Below are 19613 nucleotides of genomic sequence, written 5' to 3'. Positions count from 1 at the left end.
CTGCGGTGTCTCCTCTGTAAAATAACTGAATAGTATCTGCCCCAAACACTAGTGGAAATGACAGCTCCAATGGTTGCCATCCAGTGGCCTCATGAATTCCCAGCCTTCCATCTTTCCCTCTGCTGTTGTTAGTAATGACGCCATGTAACATAGTTGTTTGGTGTATCTCATTTATTTCTATATCGCTTTCCTTACTATGAGCTAGGTACCTGTGTTTAGCTTTCAGACAACTCTCTATATTCTGAATATTGAAAATATTATAAGGTTATATTGCTTAATAACTTAGCTTGGTGAAAGGATATTGGACCTGAGCATGTAGTATGCATCCTTAAGAATGGAATCTTGTGTGCTTGATTTTTTGCTTTTTATTTATTATATTATTGATATATTCATTTATGTCACATAGAACAAGATAATGTGAATTATAAATCCATAAGAGGGAGAAAGGAAAAATGAAAGTAGGAGTGGGCACACAATAGTACCAGGAATAAGTTCAGTATAAAACAGTACACTGTGAGGTTCCTGTAATTTTCTTGGGTAGGTTCGGCACTCTAACAGTCATCTTGAGAAAAGCAAGGTTCTGTATACATACACTTTTCTCCTGGACTGTTTATTTACCTTCACAGTGTGATAAGTCTTTTTTTGCTCCTAACACTGGGACTGAGGAGAGTATCAGTAGTGTCACAAGGCAGCTGTGGAATTCTGTGTTGAATGTCATGACAAGATAGCTTGAGAACTTTACTACTTATTTGTCAATAAAAATAATTGCTCTAATGGGGGAAGAAAATAGGAAGGCTCTACGGTTCTAAGTAACTAGAACCTAAAGTGATTGAAACTGTAGCATGAAGGATACTGCACAAAAATGTAGCAATTAAAAATTTAAGCTTATAGAAGTTGCTGTCAAACCTAGATTATTTCTTAGAAAAGCAGCTCTTCTGAGCGTCTCATTTGCCCTGTATCCCTGTGCTAATATAGGGTAGCACCATGGGATTTGGGGGACAAAGGACTTGGAGTAAATGTCTGACTCCACAGTTCCTACTGTACAAGACTTGGATCTTGTGATCCCGGGTTCATTACTTTTACTATTATGAAAAGTATCATTTCCCAATAGTGTAAAAAGTGTTCAGGTATCATCTTCCGTGTTGGTAAAACTAGAAAGTATATTTACAGACAAAAGCTCCCTAAAGGCAAGGTTGTCTTAGCCTTACTTCTTGTGCTCCCAGTTCCCTACAGATGTTCAATAATGTCTTTTTTTTTTTTTTTTTTTTTTTTTTTTTGAGATGGAGTCTCGTTCTGTCACCCAGGTTGCAGTGCAGTGGCACCACTTCAGCTCACTGCAGCCTCCGCCTGCTGGGTTCAAGTAATTCTCCTGCCTCAGCATCCTGAGTCGGTGAGATTACAGGCATGTGCCACCATGCCCAGCTAATTTTTATATTTTTAGTAGAGATGGGGCTTCACCATGTTGGTCAGGCTGATCTCAAACTCCTGACCCCTAATAATCCATTGGCCTCTGCCTCCCAAAGTTCTGAGATTACAGATGTGAGTCACTGTGCCCGGCCAATAAGGTCTTTTGAATAAAAGAATAGATACTGTTAGGGGGCATAAAAACCACCCGAAAATGAAAATGTTTCTAAAAAATGGAAGAATTTTAAAAAATTCTTTTCTTAAAATGAAAACTTTTTTTTTTTTCCTAGACTAAATTGCAATGTGGAAAGAGTCAGATCAGCCTTTGGACAGAACTAGGGCCATGATTTACTGTAGGGAAGTTAGCATCGTTTTGAGTTTTCTTGATGAACATGTTAATAAGAGAAGATTTGGTTATACATTGTGCTTATTTACCTCCTTAATTTGAGGATGTCAAAAGGATTTTAGAAATGCACCCTTTTTCACACAGGTGGATGTCTGATTTATGAAGCTCCCCATCCACCTATCTGAGTACCTGACCTCTCATGACTGACTCCTACAGGATCAGGTATCTTGCCTTTCTTTAGTCTTAAAAGCGGCAACTAAGTTCCTTAAGGAAATATAGGCAGAGAACACAATCACTTTTGTTGTTTCATATAGGCCTGGTGCTATAGTCCTGCTGTAGTCCTGGTTCTAACATTAAATATGTGATTCTAGTCCCTTTTCTTCTCTCAGCCTCAATTTTTCTTGTGCAAATAGGTGGGATTGGACTAGTTGATATCTAATCACTTGATGGTATTAGGGCAGTCCACCCTTATCTGAAGTTTCACTTTCCACTGTTACAGTTACCTGCAATTAAACTTGGTCCAAAAATATTAAATGAAAAATTTCAGAAATAAACAATTTACAAGTTGTAGAATAGTGTGGATGAAATCTCACTGTCCATGTGATTCATCCCTTTGTCCCGCATTTCCACACTGCGTATGCTACCTGCACATTAGTCACTTAGTAGCTGTCTCTGTTATGTACAGGATTGGCTATTATTCACAGTTTCTTAGTTTCTTTCTTTCTTACTTCCTTTTTTTTTTTTGAGACAAAGTCTCGCGCTGTTGCCGAGGCTGGAGTACAATGGTGCCATCTTGGCTCACTGCAACTGCCACCTCCCAGGTTCAAGCAATTCTCCTGCCTCAGCCTCCTGAGTAGCTAGGATTACAGGCATGTGCCACCATGCCCAGCTATTTTTTGTATTTTTAGTAGAGATGGGGTTTCGTCATGTTGGCCAGGCTGCTCTCAAACTCCTGACCTCAGGTGATCTGCCTGCCTTGGCTTCCCAAAGTGCTGAGATTTCAGGCATGAGCCATCGCGTGGGACCCACTATCCAGTTTCAAGTATCCACTGGGAGGTGGGGGTTAGAATTCACTCCTCAGATAAATGAGGGTGGTTACTGCATTCTCTTTGCCCTCTATGTAAGCCATCAGTTCTTCACTGAGGATTATTCAGTTCTTTCATTATATATGTCAGATGGCTTTTCCCCCTCAGCCACCCTCCCTAGCTCTGTGACTTGAAACTGTCTCCGCAGAACATCTAGCAGGGACACAGAGTTGGATTCAAACCTATGAAAATTCCTCAACTTAAGAGTATTTGGACAGATAATATGGAAATCATGGAATTTAGATGTTAGATTTTCCTTATTGGCTTCCTGTTTTCATTAAGCTGTTATTTGGCACTGATGTGTAGGGATTCTTGCCTCCTTTGGCTAATGGTACTTCATACCCATATGCTAGTCTTTTATGCTAAATGTGGGTTTTCCTGTTGTTTTGCAGGTACATAGTTTCTCCTAGCATGACCTCGATCTGATTCGCAAACAAGAACATTTGTCTCCTGTAGTTCTGGGGCCCATTCACTGCCTACAACCACAGAGCGGTCATGGCTGCCATCTCTACTTCCATCCCTGCAATTTCACAGCCCCAGGTAAGGGCTTCAAACTAGCAGAGGTCTGAGGTAGTCATAATTTTGTCAAATATTTAAATTGGGTTTTAGAAAGTGTGTTTGACTCTAGGGATCATGTATATCTCTCTCGCTATCATTTGGTGCATATTTGAATAATGGTGCTTTTGTGAGTGAGGTGCCATTTAGTTCAGGAAGCAGCTGGAACAATGAACAAGTGATTTTAGTGAACTGGCCTCTGTTCTTAGGATGCCTTGGTTTTCAGTGCTTAGGATGCCCAACTGTCAGTATAGGCATCAGACTCTAAATCAAAATAAGTCGACAGTAAACCCTGCTGCTTTTCCTCTCTTGACTTCTGTGGTGGGGGTAGGAGGGTGGGTGGGGTTTAATGAAATATATCAGAATGGATCTAACTTTATAGCAAGTTTTCTGAGGGCTGTCTTATCCTCCTCCTATACTTACTCTTTTGCCTTGACCTGCTTTATGAACTTTGAAAACAAAATGCAAATCCAGAAACTTCTGAACAGCAATCATATGAGTTATTTTTTTCTGTTCAGTGAAGAGCAGTAATATGGCAGAAACGTGGTCTTTGTTCAGATGATTTTACAGCCTGATCTAATCAAGCATTCACTGGACTCTTTCAGATTCAGCAGGCAGCATAGTTCAATGTGGAAACAGACTTTGGAGTCATAAGGCCACAGTTCACATCCCTGTTCCTCTGACTGCGGGATAAAGAGCCTTAGTCATGCCACCCTCTCTCAGCTTCAGTTTCCTTGCATGTAATCATTCCTCACATGATGGTTACATGGATTAAATGATAGTTTATATACATGTGACATATAGAGCACTCAGCAAGTGTCATTTCCCATTTACTCTTCATTTATCTTCTTTCTTTCTTTTTTTATAAAATTATACTTTAAGTTCTGGGGTACATGTGCAGAATGTGCAGGTTTGTTACATAGATGTACACATGCCATGGTGGTTTGCTGCATCCATTACCCTGTCAACATTAGGTATTTCTCCTAATGCTATCCTCCCACTCCCTGCTGTCCCTCTCCTAGCGTCCCACCCCCGACAGGCCCTGGTAGGTGATGTTCCCCTCCCTGTGTCCATGTGTTCTCATTGTTCAGCACCCACTTATGAGTGAGAACACATGGTGTTTGGTTTTCTGTTCTTGTGTCAGTTTGCTGAGAATGATGGTTTCCAGCTTTATCCATATTTTTCTTTCTATAGTGTGACCTTCTCTCTCATTCATGACAATCATTTTTTGCCCAACTTTATTTATTTATTTATTTATTTATTGAGAGGGAGTCTTGCTCTGTTGCCCAGGCTGGAGTCCAGAGGCGCGATCTTGGCTCATTGCAACCTCTACCTGTTGGGTTCAAGTGACTGTTCTGTCTCAGCTTCCTGGGTAGCTAATATTACGGGCACCTACCACCACGCCTGGCTAATTTTGTATTTTAGTAGAGATACGGTTTCCCCATGTTGGCCAGGCTAGTCTCAAACTGCCCTCCCAAAGTGCTGGGATTACAGGCATGAGCCACTGCATCTGGCCTCAGCCAACTTTAAAGAAAAAAGCATACTTTCAAGAAAGAGCTATATTGATTGAAATTTGAATTTAATACAGAACATTATTCCACACTCTTTTTTTCAGTATGATTTTGCAGGCTATTCAATTTTATATGTATTTCAAGTAGGGGCGTGTGTGTTTGTGAGAGACGGAGCAAAGAAAGAGAAAAAGGAGAATAAGGGACATTTTTACTTCATTTAGTATAGTGTTTTCTCCTCAGCACCATTTGGGATGTCAGCATTGTTATCAGCCTTGGGATTTTATCATATGAATAAAGCCTTTAATTCATATCGTATGAATAAAGAATAAAATACTAAGGTCATTAGTATTATTTTCCAGAATGTTTAGTGTTACCACCGTCATATGCATTTCTCTTTCTGGTAAGGGTATCACTGTCCTTTCAACATTTCATTTACTTTGGGTGTTTGGTTTCCCTTATCCTCAATAGATTTTTTTGGCGTGTGAGAGACTTGGAGAATAGGCAAAGGGATTTAGTGCCTGTTACCTGAGGTCACTATTTCAAAGTCCACTGCAGCTGTTCCCATGTAATGACTCTTGTTAGTCCTTTTGTGAGGTGAGTTAGGCTAGCACAGGTTTTCTAGACAAGGCATTTCCATATCCCAGTGTTGCTGCTGTCATCTGTCAGCATTTCCAATGGCATTTTCTTATCAGCTGGTGAGGAATAGAAATACCTCTACATGACTCATTTAATTACAATGTTTAACACTACCCAAGGGAGAAAGAGGTTATATTTCATACAATCACTGGGGGAAATGTATACTCTTGTAAATTCTCTGTGGGAAAGTAAATTGGTACAGTTACTCTGAAGGGTAATTTGACAATATCTATTAAAATTATACACTTTTGCACATTCCCTGCTTCTGTCTTGGAATCTACATTAAAAAATCACTCACACATAAGCTCAAGGAGTGTATAAAATACTCATTGAAGCACTGATAGCAAACCAAGAAGTACAAAATTGTGTGAATATCCAATAGTAGGAAGAGTTAATGAATTCAGGAATGTGGACATGATTGAAATACTATTCAGTAGTTTATTTAGTTTTTCTTTTTGTGACGGAGTCTTGCTGTGTTGCCCAGGCTGGAGTGCCGTGGTGTGATCTCAGCTCACTGCAACCTCCGCCTCCTGGGTTTCAGTGATTCTCCTGCATCAGCCTCCCAAGTAGCTGGGATTACAGGTGTGTGCCTGGCTAATTTTTGTATTTTTAGTAGAGATGGGGTTTCACCATGTTGGCCAGGTTGGTCTCAAACTCCTGACCTCAGGTGATCTGTCTGTCTCGACCTCCCAAAGTGCTGGGATTACAGGCATGAGCCACCACACCTGACCACTCTTCAGGAATTTTCAAATGAAGATATCTACACATCTATGTATCACTCAAAGATATTGTAGGGAAGAAAAAGAAAGCAAGATGCAAAATAGCACGTAGGGAAAGATACCATTTCAATTCTGAAACAAGATTGTGTATTTTTTGGGACAAATATATGATACATTAATGGAAGTACATAATGAAAGATCTAAAACATACGTTCTTGACATAATGGTATTGCCCCAAGATGACAAAAATTGGGTCTTGGGAGATGAAAATATCCCCCCAAAGCTAATACCTCTATCCAACAAAATCCTATTCCTTAGTATTTAGTTTTTTTCTCATTAGAGAGAATTTAAATTTAATTAACTTTCCTCCTTAAGGATCACTAATGAGGATTAAAAAATGGCCAAGAAACACTGGTTTCTTGAAGGAGGCGCATGGGCTCACCAGTCACCCTGCTTCAATTTATTAATTACCTGAGCCTGGAGGGGAAGGTGTTCACCCTCTTAGTGCCTCTATTCCCTTACCCACAGAATGAGCATAGCAATAATGAAGCCAACCTGATAGGGTTGTTTTCCTCATAAGGATGAAATGAAATAATTTCTATAAAACTCAGAACAGTGCCTGACACCTATTCTGGGCATGTATAGCCCAATACGTGTTAGCAAGCATTATTATTGTTCAGCAAGCCTTGTAGCAGGCCTGGGGGATACAGGAATGAATAAAAGAAGTAAGTTTTGCCCTGCCAGAGTTTAGAGATACAGTGGGAGATATATAGGTAAAACAAAAAGTTACAGTGCTTTGCCACCAATGCAGGAATGCACAAATACAGGAAGTATGGGCGCTCTGGGAGGAAAGTGGAGAAACAAGAAAAGCCTTGGAGGATCAGGGAAGGCTTCTTGAAGGAAGACCAGTAGGCTGAGAACAAATGAATATGAGTTATTTTGGCAAAGGAGAAGGAAAGGCATAGGTGAATGTCAAGTGTTCCAAGGTGTGAGAGAGAGCAAAGCATTTAGAATTTTGTTTCGGATGGTTGTGGTACAGTGCGGTGTGGGATTGTAAACAGTGATGTCCCTAGAGCCACCTATACCAACTCACAGAGGTGGATTGTTAAATTTTCAGGAGTTTTGCGAGCTGATTGACTTCATGCTAGCAGCTTGAAATCAACCACATGGAATTGTTACACTGCAGAAATTGGCAAATGCTAGAATTAGCATAAATGGGTTAGGTTATAAAGTTGGAGCTTTTACAAGGTCTTGCAAACCATAGTAAAGAATTTAACATTGATCTTAAGTCTTTGTTAGCTTAATGGTCCCAGCCTTTGCAATAGACCTGGGTTCAAGTCCTGACTTTCGATAATTCTTTTACTGAGCAAGCTTGTTAATTAACCTTAACCCGGGTAGTTCCTTCCATTATTCTCACTGCATTTTGGGAATAGTGGAAGACTCTTATGGTGGGGGAACTAAGCCCACTGGGAAGGAGTCAGCTATATACTCAGGCATTAGGTCATAGAGACAGATAGCTTCTTCTGGAGAGATGCAGACCATTGGGTCACTTGGTTCCCAGGATCCTTTGGCCAATTATGGGCCTCCTGATTATATGTCAATTCTCCGCATGTAATTTGTGCAGTCAAATTTAGTCTAAGACTGACTTGCCCTTGCCCATAAGCTTCTACTGATGTCGTCTCCCTTATCAGTTTTCCCCAGGTTCAAAAAAGGTAAAAATAATTTAGATATAGCATCTTTTTAGGCAAAGTATAATAATCAGCTCATTCTATCACCTTAGTCTGGTATTGTTTGGTACATCAACTTGCATTCTTTTCAAGTGAATTCAGGGACCTGTGTAAAGATAAATCCACATTCAAGTGTAAAAGGCCTGAAAATCCTTTTCTAAGGCTAACACAACAATTTTAAAAAAAGCTTTTGGTTTTATTCATTACTGTATTCATTTGGTAACAAAGAGCATTTTTCTAATCAAGGCTGACTAATATTACATATAAACTAATTAATATGAGCAAATAGCTTGTGATTGTTTCAAACAACAATAGGGAAGAAAGCTTGCATTGTCACGCCTGCTGAGATTGCTGTGTAGTTAGTGAAAGATATGCCTTGTGCTTTGAAGTGGGGCAAGTTTGTATTCTCTGCTTTACCCCCTGCCTGGACTGTGAGACAGATTTTTGTTTTCTCATGCTGAGAGAGCACCTAGCTCTTACAAAGCTAGGTGATGAATACTAAGACGAAACTGGACTAGCAGCAGCAAGAAGACTCTGTGTTTGTAGCCAATTTGTAATTCTGCTGGTCCAGACACTGATAAAGAATTTCCTTATCCAGAGGAAACTCCCAGAGTGTATTTGTAGACAGGAACCTGTTCATCATGAGGTCGAGTTAATGTGTTCACATCCTGTGGATATTAGGGTCATGGGGATGGAGTAGGAAACCAAACAAATATGCAGTTCTCCAGAGCCGTTATCTCTTTGTAGAACTGTGTTAAGCATTACCCTGCACTTGGTCAGATTACTGTGGGTAGAAGTTGGATTTAAAGTTTCATCTTCATTTGTCATGAATAAGTCAAGTACCAGAGTGAGCAGTTTGTCATCTCTCAAACCTAGGATTATATTAGAGACCAGAATAGGTATCTGAGAACCGAAAAAGTATTCAGGAAAGACTCTTCTTCATCAGTATTTTTCAACGTGTATCATTCTGTCTCTCATTGTTATGTGACCATTAAAATTTTTTTAATATTTATTTACTTTAATAAGTTATTGTATTTTAAAATAGGTTGTGGGATACATGTGCAGAACATGCATGTTTGTTACATAGGGATACATGTGCCATGGTAGTTTGCTGCACCTGTCAACCTATCATCTAGGTGTTTTTTTTTGTTGTTGTTGTTTCTTTTTCTTTTTTTGAGACAGAGTCTCACTCTGTTGCCCAGACTGGAGTGCAGTGGTGCGATCTTGGCTCACCACAACCTCTGCCTCTCAGGTTCAAGCGATTCTCCTGCCCCAGCCTCCTGAATAGCTATAACTATAGGCACGCACTACTGTGCCCAGCTAAGTTTTGTATTTTAGTAGAGATGGGGTTTCACTATGTTGGCCAGACTGGTCTCGAACTCCTGACCACATGATCTGCCCACCTCAGCCTCCCAAAGTGCTGGGATCACAGGTGTAAGCCACTGCACCCAGCCCGTTATCTAGGTTTTAAGCCCATGTGCATTAGGTGTTTGTCCTAATGCTCTCCCTCCCCTAGAGCCCCACCCCCAACAGGCTCTGGTGTGTGATGTTCCCCTCCCTGTGTTCATGTGTTCTCATTGTTCAGCTACCATTTATGAATGAGAACATGTGGTATTTGGTTTTCTGTTCCTGTGTTAGTTTGCTGAGAATGATGGTTTCCAGCTTCATCCATGTCTCTGCAAAGGACATGAACTCATTCTTTTTTACGGCTGCATACATTCCATGGTATATATGTGCCACATTTTCTTTATCCAGTCTATCATTGATGGGCATTTGGGTTGGTTCCAAGTCTTTGCTATTGTAAATAGTACTACAGTAAACATATGTGTGCATGTGTCTTTATAGTAGAATGATTTATAATCCTTTGGGTATACCCAGTAATGGGATTGCTGGGTCAAATGGTATTTCTGGTTCTAGATCCTTGAGGAATCGCTATACTGTCTTCCACAATGGTTGAACTAATTTACACTCCCACCAACGGGTTAAAAGCATTCCATTTCTCCATAGCCTCACCAGCATCTCTTGTTTCCTGACTTTTTAATAATTGCCATTCTAACTGGTGTGAGATGGTATCTCATTGTGGCTTTTATTTGCATTTCTCTATTGACCAGAGATGATGAGCTTTTTTTTTCATATGTTTGTTGGCTGCATAAATGTCTTCTTTTGAGAAGACATTTCGTATTCTTCGCCCACATTTGGATGAGGTGGTTTTTCTCTCATAAATTTGTTTAAGTTCCTTGTAGATTCTGGATATTAGCCCTTTGTCAGATGGATAGATTGCAAAAATTTTCTCCCATTCCATAGGTTGACTGTTCACGACCACTTTGGTTTTAAGCCAGGGAGATAAAGATATTTTGATTCCTCCAAGTGATTTCCTGTAGCTTTCATTGAAAATGTGAATTTGGGTAGATTTTCAGTGTCTTACTTAAGAGGTTCTTCCTCCAATTCTCATTCAGGGTTCTGATAAAAGATTATTAGGGGCGGACGCAGTGGCTAATGCCTATAATCCCAGCACTTTGGGAGGCTGAGGCGGGTGGATCACCTGAGGGCAGAAGTTAGAGACCATCCTGGCCAATAAAAAAATACAAAAATCATCTGGGTGTGGTGGCACGTGCCTGTAATTCCAGCTACTCCGGAGACTAAGGCAGGAGAATGACTTGAACCCGGGAGGCAGAGGTTGCAGGGAGCTGATATCATGTTCCTGCACTCCAGCCTAGGTGACAGAGTGAGACTCCATCTCAAAAAAAAAAAAAAAAAAAAAAATTGGTGCCTGCTTGTTGTGTTTTGGAAGACACTTGTTTTTGGACATCCTTACTTATGGGTTCTCTCAACAAAATATGTATTTCCAAAATCTGTGTTTTAGAAGATTTTATTTCTGATATGAGAAAGTAGATTTTTTTTTTTTTTTTTTTTTTTTAGTAAAAGGAAATGAATTTTAAATTTAATGGGTTTCTTTTTTTTGAGGCTGAAAGATTTGTGGGTTTTTTTTTTTTTTTGGTAGAACTTTGTACTGTGATAGTTTTCAGACATTCACAAAAATAAAAATAACAATGAATCTCAATATAGCCACCACCTAGATTCAGTAATAACATTTTGACACACTTGCCTCATTTGCCCCTTTTTTTGGGATGAAGTATTCTAGAATCCCTAGCATTGTCATCTTTTAAAAAATACCCTCATGTTAATATGCATATCGAAAAATAATTTGCTTAAATAACCAAATTATCACACTTAGCAAAAGTATAAACAACTTCTTAATATCACTTGTTACTCAATTCATATTCAGATTTATTTAGTTGCCTTTCTAAAATGTGTTTTTGTAGTTGGTGGGTCATTTTTATTTTTTAAAAAATATTGATTAGATCAGCTTACTATTTTGCATAAAATGATTAGATGACTCTTAAGGTTTAAAAAGGCAATTTGACTTCCTCTCTTTATTTTCTAAGTGAGAAAATAGATTGAAATTATAACCAGAATGTTTCATGACTCAAGAATACAAATATGAAACACACAGAAGGCTACAAAGTAAGGGAATTAATACAGTGGTTGCAATTATTAAATTATGAGTCTCTGAAGTAAGGGATTGCACATTATCTTGTTAGTGCTTTCTTTCAAACTAAAATGTGAACAATTAATTGCAGTATGAATTATGTTTCCAGTGCCACACAATAAAGACATAGTGTGATCTGGCCTTGTCTAACATGGAATTGAGAAAAGGCATTGCATGGGCATAGACCCAGGTGGTTTTGGTTCAAATCTAGACTGTTGTATACCATAGCTAGGGCATCTTCAATATATAGGTCTCTTTCAGCATTTTTTTTTTTTTTAATCTCTAGAATTCCAATAATACACTGTGGGCACAAGTTTAAATGACAAAATAACTGCTAAGTGCTTTGTATGGTATTAGCCATTTAATAGATACCTGACATATGTTGGTTCTTTCCCTTTTCCCATGATTATTCTGGAAGTTTTTTACAGGGAGAAAGAGGTAACCACTACATATGGTCTGTGTATGTGGTGTGCCAGAAAACCCATCAAAGGAAGGCCATGTTAGATAAACACTCTATGGAAAACTCCAATGTATTGCCAGGAATAAATGCATGTGGAGATAAACATTGAGACTTCTGACTTCATCTTGAACCGTGTTTCTATTAGAAGTTAAATTTGTTCTCATATGGCAATTTAAATTCATCTTATGCCTCCTTTTGTGTTTATAAACTCTGATAAGGTTTGAGAGGAGATACTGTTTTGGAATCTGAGAGCCCATTTTGAATGCTCTATTCATAAGACGAAATTGTACAGGGGCACCTAGGGTAAACCACATATGACACCTTTCATGTTTGTTTATTTTTCTTTCTAATACATCCTTTTTAATTGGTTTAGTCTTTAATGGTTAACGGAGCTACTCCTTTATCCTTCAAAGTGGATGTGGCTTTCTCCCACTTCTTGCCTGTTAGGGAACTGTTTGCCCGATCTTCTTTTCATACCCTTAACTTCTCCAGCTGCTTTTCTTTGAACTTGTGTTGCAGCTTTGCTGTAAATACACACTAAGGTGGGATGATGACCTGCTGTTTTTTTTCTGAGGAAATAAAAATTATAGAGTCCAGGAGATTTCTGTCTTTTAAGATCTGTACCTTGCCTTAATAAGACTGTCATTAAAAAAATCAATCTTTCCCTGCTGTGTGATAATATTAATACTGCCATTTGGTAATTGTATAACATCACTTAAGAACTACCCTTAAGTTAAACTTATTCCATTTCATACATGATTGTGCTAGGCAGGCTCAGGCCAGGAGAGAAGTAAAAGTGGGTTGATACTTGCTTCTTACCATCAGAGAATATGTTTATGAGAGGGTCATGGAGCATATTAGTTTCTGAAAGCATATGTTGGAAATAAAGCAACTTTCAGTGATTCAGACTGCCTTTAGTAGCAGGAGTTCCAGTCCTGCAGGAAGAGGATTAGGATGTGTGTGCTGGCGAACTAGGTAGCTGATTTCAAAGTCAGAATGTCCAGCAGGTGATATCAAAACATTTGGACTTAGACGAGCTTCTGCCACCAAACATAGGAAGGTTTCGTAGTGCAGCACGTGTAGGCTCCAATTCTCAGGGCTTTGCATACTTAGAACTGTGTTTATTATTACCTTAATTGTGGTTGACTGGTTACCAAAGTAACCTAGTAAAGACAATGGAGGAGAAAACCCAGGGAGCATCCCAGCTCAATGGCATAGGCTATAGTGCAGGGCTCACCTCTGAGATGCTGGATTATGTAGAGATGACTGATGGAACTTAGGAATAAGCTGTTATGGTCAGATGGAGATCCCACTTATGTAAGACAGGTCAAGATGGAGAGATTCAACTATAGATCATTCCACTGTCTCATTCAAAACTAGCTGGAAAACTAGGGCAACATTGAAGTTGCAGAGGGGAATTCAATGCTATGGCAGCGGAAAAAGAAAAGGCAGAACAAACAAGGTGGCAAATGATTGCAAGGATTATAGTAATCAGTTATACCATGGTATTTTACTCTTTCAAATGATGTATTAGGAATATACATGATATGGTTTGGCTGTGTATTCACCCAAATCTCATCTTGAATCATAGCTCCCATAATCCTCACATCATGGGAGGGACCTGGTGAAAGTAATTGAATCATGGAGGTGGGTTTTTCCCATGCTGTTCTCATCAGTAAATAAGTCTCATGAGATCTGATGGTTTTATAAAGGGCACTTCCCTGCACATGCTCTCTTGCCTGCCAGCATGTAAGATGTGCCTTTGCTCCTCCTTTGCCTTCTGCTATAATTGTGAGGCCTCCCTTATGTGGAACTGTGAGCCCATTAAACCTCTTTTTCTTTATAATTTACCCAGTGTTGGATATTTCTTCATAGCAGTATGAAAATGGACTAGTACAATACATTTACTCACAGAAGTATTAGGAGCACAGTTAGCTTTTTTTTTTCCTTAAAATTGTTATAATAAATTGCTCTCAATATCTAAAATATTAAGTGCTGCTTTTTAAAAATTGTACAGTTTATAGCTTTCTCATAGCTCATCATAGAAAAACATAGTTTGCAGAGATAAGCTGTTTTGTAATAATAAAAAGAGGACAATAATGGAAGGTAGTAGAAGATAATAAAAACTAAAATAGTTACAAAATTCCATTTTAAAAATTGAAATGGAATAAGATCATAATGAAATATATTGTTATTAGCCTTTCAGCAAAATGGGATAATGGAAAATAATTTTTCATTTTCATCAGGATGAATTATTGTTTTGATCTGTCAGTTCACGTAAGGCTGCATTTTAGAATGACATTTGGTTTATGAAGGTTCAAGTCCTCTGAGTTACCTGATTAGCTTCAGGAGAATAGATGTCACAGAAATTGAGTTCTCAAGGTTCAACATATAAAAGAAAGTGATGTTGGCCAGATGCGGTGGCTCAAGCCTATAATCCCAGCACTTTGGCAGGCCGAGGCGGGTGGATCACGAGGTCAAAAGATCGAGACCATCCTGGTCAACATGGTGAAACCCTGTCTCTACTAAAAATAGAAAAAAAAAATTAGCTGGGCATGGTGGCGTGCGCCTGTAGTCCCAGCTACTTGGGAGGCTGAGGCAGGAGAATTGCTTGAACCCAGGAGGTGGAGGCTGTGGTGAGCCGAGATCATGCCATTGCACTCCAGCCCGGGTAACAAGAGCGAAACTCGGTCTCCAAAAAAAAAAAAAAAAAGAAAGAAAAAGAAAGTGATGTTTTTCTCTTTGTTTACAGATGAGGAAACTAACATCCCCTCCCCTTTCTTCCTCTCCCACTTAATGGCTCAGACTGAATTTGATTTCTTTCTTTCCTTTTTTTTTTTTTTTTTTTTTAATATTAAGCACAATGAAATACATACAGTTATAATGCAATAACATAGCCATTACCAAGCTTTGTAAAATGTTAACAGTTTGATATAATTTCTTCAAAATCTTTTTGGCCTTAATAAATAAAACAAATCAGAAATGATAGATAAAGTTGGAGACTTTTTTACTCCTTCCTAATTCTATTAACCTCCTCTTTGCCCAGACCATTAATTGATATTTATCATCTCTCTGCATGTGTTTGTGGATGTATACATATGTGAGAAAAACATAAAAAATATATAGTAGGCTTCTGTAGATTTATTTATCGATACATAATAGTTGAACATGTTTACAGGGTACTTGTGATATTTTGCTACTTGCATGGAATGTGTAATGATCAAGTCAGGTTATTCAGGGTATTCATCACCTCATGTACTTATTATTTCTGTTGAGATGAGTTGGGAACAGATTCATGTGTTCCTATCCATATCACTGTGTTGGGAACATTTCAAGTCCTATCTTCTAGCTATTTGGAAATATACTATACATTGTCATTAACTATAGTCACCCTACTCTGCTGTCGAACATTAGAACTTACTCCTTCTATCTAACTGTATGTTTGTACCCATTAACTAACCTCTCTTTATCCTCACCTCTCCATTACCCTTGCCAGCTTCTGTTAACCACCATTCCATTCACTATCCATAAGATCCGTTTTTCTAGTCCTGTGTTCATAGATCTCATGCCTGGGATATTTGTCTTTCTGTGCCTAGCTTATTTCACTTAATATAATGACCCTTTGTTCCATTTCATGTTGCTGCAACTAACATGATTTCATTCTTTTTTATGACCAGATATTATTCCATTGCATATATATGCCACATTTTCTTTATCCATTCATTAATTGATAGGCACTTAGGTTGATTCTATGTCTCTGCTATTTTGAATAGTGCTGTGACAACATGTGGATGCAGGAATCACTTTGATATACTGATTTCTTTTTCCTCTTGTTCATCTTTTTTTTTTTTTTTTTTTTTTTTTTTTTTGAGATAGGTCTTACTCTGTTACCCAGACTGGAATGCAGTGTTGTAATCTCAGCTCACTGCAACCTCTGCTACCCAGGCTCAAGTGATCCTCCCACCTCAGCCTCCCAAGTAGCTAGGACTACAGGTGTGTACCACCACACCTAGCTAATTTATTTTATTTTATTTTATTTTATTTTTGGTAGAGACGTGTTGCCCAGGCTGGTCTCGAACTCCTAAGCACAAGCAATTTGTCTGCCTCAGCCTCCTAAAGTGCTGGGATGATTCCCTCCCTCCCCCTCTTCCCCCTTCCTCCCTTCCTCCCTTCCTCCCTTCCTCCCTTCCTCCCTTCCTCCCTTCCTTCTTCTTTCTGTTTTATTTTTATTTTTTGATAAATAGCCACTAGGGGAATAGCTAGATCATATGGAATTTCTGGTTTTAGTGTTTTTTAGTTAAGAAATCTCCATACTGTCTTTTATAGTGGTTGTACTATTTATATTCCCACCAACAATGTATAAGTGTTCCCTTTTCTTTACATTCTTGCCAACATTTGTTATTTTTTTCACTTTTTAGTAATAGCCATTCTGACAGTCAGATGATATCTCACTGTAGTTTTGATTTTCATTTCCCTGCTGATTAGGAAAGCTAAGCATTTTTTTCATATACCTGTTGGCCATTTGTATGTCTTCTTATGAGAAAGTGTATTCATATCCTTTGCCCACTTTTTAATGAGATTATTTGCTTTAAAAAAAAACTCGACTTGTTTGAATTCCTTCCTTGTAAATTCTGGATATTAGTCCTTGTGAGATGAATAGTTTGTGAATATTTTCTCCCATTCAACCAGTTGCCTCTTCATTCTATTGATCATTTAAAAAGTTTAGTTTAAAATAGTCCAATTTGCCTGTTTTTGTTTTTGTTATTTGTGCTTTTGAGGTCCTAGCCTTAAAATATTTGCCTAGATCAATGCCCCGAAGTGTTCCCCGATGTTTTATTTAGTAATTTTATTGTTTGCAGTCTTAATAAAGTCTTTATCTTGAGCTGATTTTTATATGTGGTGAGAGATAGGGTCCTGTTTTATTGTTCTGCACAAGCGTATCCAGTTTTCCCAGCACCACTTATTGAAGAGGGTTTCTTTCCTCAATGCAGGTTCTTGATGCTTTTGTCAAAAAATACATTGTCTGTAAATACAGGGATTCATTTCCCTGTTTTCTATTCTGGTCCGTTGGTCTATGTGTCTGTTTTTATACCAATACCATGCTGTTTTTGTTACCATAGCCTTGTGATATATTTTAAAGTCAGATAGTGTGATGTTTCCAGTTTTGTTCTCTTTGCCTAGGATTGCTTTAGCTATTCAGGCTTGTTTTTGGTTCTGTATAAATTTTGGGATTGTTTTTCTATTTCTGTGAAAAGTGATATTGGTATTTTGATAGGGATTGCATTGAATCTGTAAATCACTTTGGGTAGTATGATTATTTTAACAATGTTAATTTTTTTGATCTAGGAGCATGAGATGTCTTTGCACTTGTTTATGTCCTCTTCAATTTCTTTCATCAGCGTTTATAGTTTTCCCTGAAGAGGTCTTTTCCTTCCATGGTTAAATTTGGTCCTATTTTATTTTATTTTTATAGCTGTTGTAAAGGGGATTGCCATCTTTAATTCTCTTTCAGATAGTGCACTATTGGTGTGTAAAAACACTACTGATTTTTGTATGTTGATTTTGTATCCTGTAACTTTACTGAATTTATCCAATGTAAGAGATTTTTGGTGGAGTCTTTAGATTTTTCTAGATGTTAGATTATGTCATCTGCAAAGGGGGTGCAATTTGTCTTCCTCTTTTCCAATTTGTATGCCTTTATTTCTTTCTCTTGCCTGATTGCTCTGGCTGGAACTTCTAGTATTATGTTGAGTAGGAGTGGTGAAAGTGGGCATCCCTGTGTTGTTCCAGTTCTTAGAAGCAAGGTTTTCAGCTTTTCCCTATTCAGTATATTAGCTTTGGATTTGTCATATATAGCCTTTCTTAGGTTGAGGTATGTTCCTTTTATGCCTATTTTGCTGAGAGTTTTGTGTCCTGAAGGAATGTTGATTTTATCAAATGATTTTTTTTTTTTTTTTGCTTCTATTGAGATGGTCATATAGTATTTGTTCTTCGTTCTGTTAATATGATGTATTGTGTTTATTGATTTGCATATGTTGAACCATCATTGTATTCATGGGATAAATCCTACTTGATTGTGGTGCATTATTATTGTTGTTATTATTTTGAGACAGAGTCTCACTCTGTCACCTATGCTTAAGGGAGTGTAGGACTCCCTTAAGTATTTCTTGTAGGTATGGTCTAGTAGTAATTCCCTCAGGTTGGAGTGCAATGGCATAATCATAGCTCACTGCAATCTCAACCTCTTGAGCCCAAGGGATCCTCCTGCCTCAGCCTCCCACATAGCTGGGGCTATAGGTGCACACTACTATGCCTTAAATTAAATTATTAATTTAATTAATTAAAATTAAATGTTAAGTTAAAAAATTTTAAAAAATATATATTTTTGGTAGAGATGGCATCTTGCTTTGTTGCCCAGGCTGGTCTTGAACTCCTGGGCTCAAGTAATTATCCCACATTGACCTCCCAAAATTCTGGGATTACAGGCTTAAGCCGCTGAACCGAACGTGATATATTGTCTTTTTGTTGTGCTGTTGGATTTAGTTTGCTGATAGTTTGTTGAGGTTTTTTTTTTTTTTTTCATCTGTGTTCAGCCAGGATATTGCCTTGCAGGTTTTTTTTGTATGTTGCGTCCTTGTCTGGTTTTGTTATCAAGGTAATGCCAGCCTTGTAGAATAAATTAGGAAAAATTCCCTCCTTTTTGATATTTTGGAATCCTTTGAGGAGAATTGTGTTAGTTCTTTGTAAGTTTGGTAGAATTTAGCAGTGAAGTCATTTAGTCCTGGACCTTATTTTGTTGGGAGACTTTTTATTACTAATTCAGTCTCATTATTCATTATTGGTCTGTTTAGGTTTTCTACTTTTTGATTCAATCTTGGTAGGTTGTATGTTTCCAGAAATTTATTCATTTTGTCTAGTTTTCCAGTTTGCTAGTATATAGTTGTTTATAATAGTTTATGATCTTTTGCATTTCTGTGGTATTAGTTGTACTGCCTTTTTCTTTTCATTTATAATTACATTTGAGTTGTCTCTTTTTTCTTGGTTAGTCTAGCTAGCAGTTAAATTTTATCTTTTCAAAACACTAACTTCTTGTTTGGTTGATCCTTTGAATTTTTTTTAAGTCTATTTCATTCACTTTTGCCCTAATCTTTATAATTTTTTTCTTCTATTTATTTGGGGTTTGATTTTGTTCTTTTCTAGTTCTTTGTGATACATTGTTAGGTTGTTTATTTGAAATCTTTCTAGTATTTTGATGTAGGAATTTATTGCTATAAACTTTCTTCTTCACACTTCTTTGTTTGTATCCCATTGGTTTTGGTATGTTGTGTTTCAATTTTCATTTGTTTCAAGAAGTTTTTTGATTTTCTTCTTAATTTCTTCCTTGACTCAGTGGTCATTCAGTAGTATTTTTTTTAATTCCGTGTATTTGTATAGTTACCAAAGTTACTGTTATAATTGATTTTTTTTTCTGTTGTGGTCTGAGGAGATAATTGGTATGATTTTTATTTAAATTTGTATGATTTATCCTGGAAACTGTTCCATGTGCTGATACAAAGAATTTATATTCTATAGCAATTGGATGAAATGTTCTGTAAATGTCTATTAGGTCCACTTTTGTCT

At 37.8% G+C, this 19613-nt stretch overlaps 1 protein-coding gene across 1 annotated transcript in view; it reads left to right on the top strand.

Moving 5' to 3' along the window:
- The first annotated feature begins 1657 nt into the window (after positions 1 to 1657).
- LPAR1 (lysophosphatidic acid receptor 1) overlaps positions 1658 to 19613 on the top strand; it is a 35268-nt gene continuing 17312 nt past the window's right edge. The window contains exons 1-2 of the mRNA XM_032240333.1: positions 1658 to 1972; positions 3228 to 3375. Of these exons, the coding sequence (XP_032096224.1) occupies positions 3331 to 3375 (45 nt within the window). The 5' untranslated portion in view covers positions 1658 to 1972; positions 3228 to 3330. The remainder of the gene's footprint in view (positions 1973 to 3227; positions 3376 to 19613) is intronic.

Source organism: Sapajus apella, unplaced genomic scaffold (genome assembly GCF_009761245.1).
Source record: "Sapajus apella isolate SASKATOON/1434 unplaced genomic scaffold, GSC_monkey_1.0 scaffold46, whole genome shotgun sequence".
NCBI lineage: Eukaryota > Metazoa > Chordata > Mammalia > Primates > Cebidae > Sapajus > Sapajus apella.
This window is presented reverse-complemented; position numbering and strand designations above follow the sequence as displayed.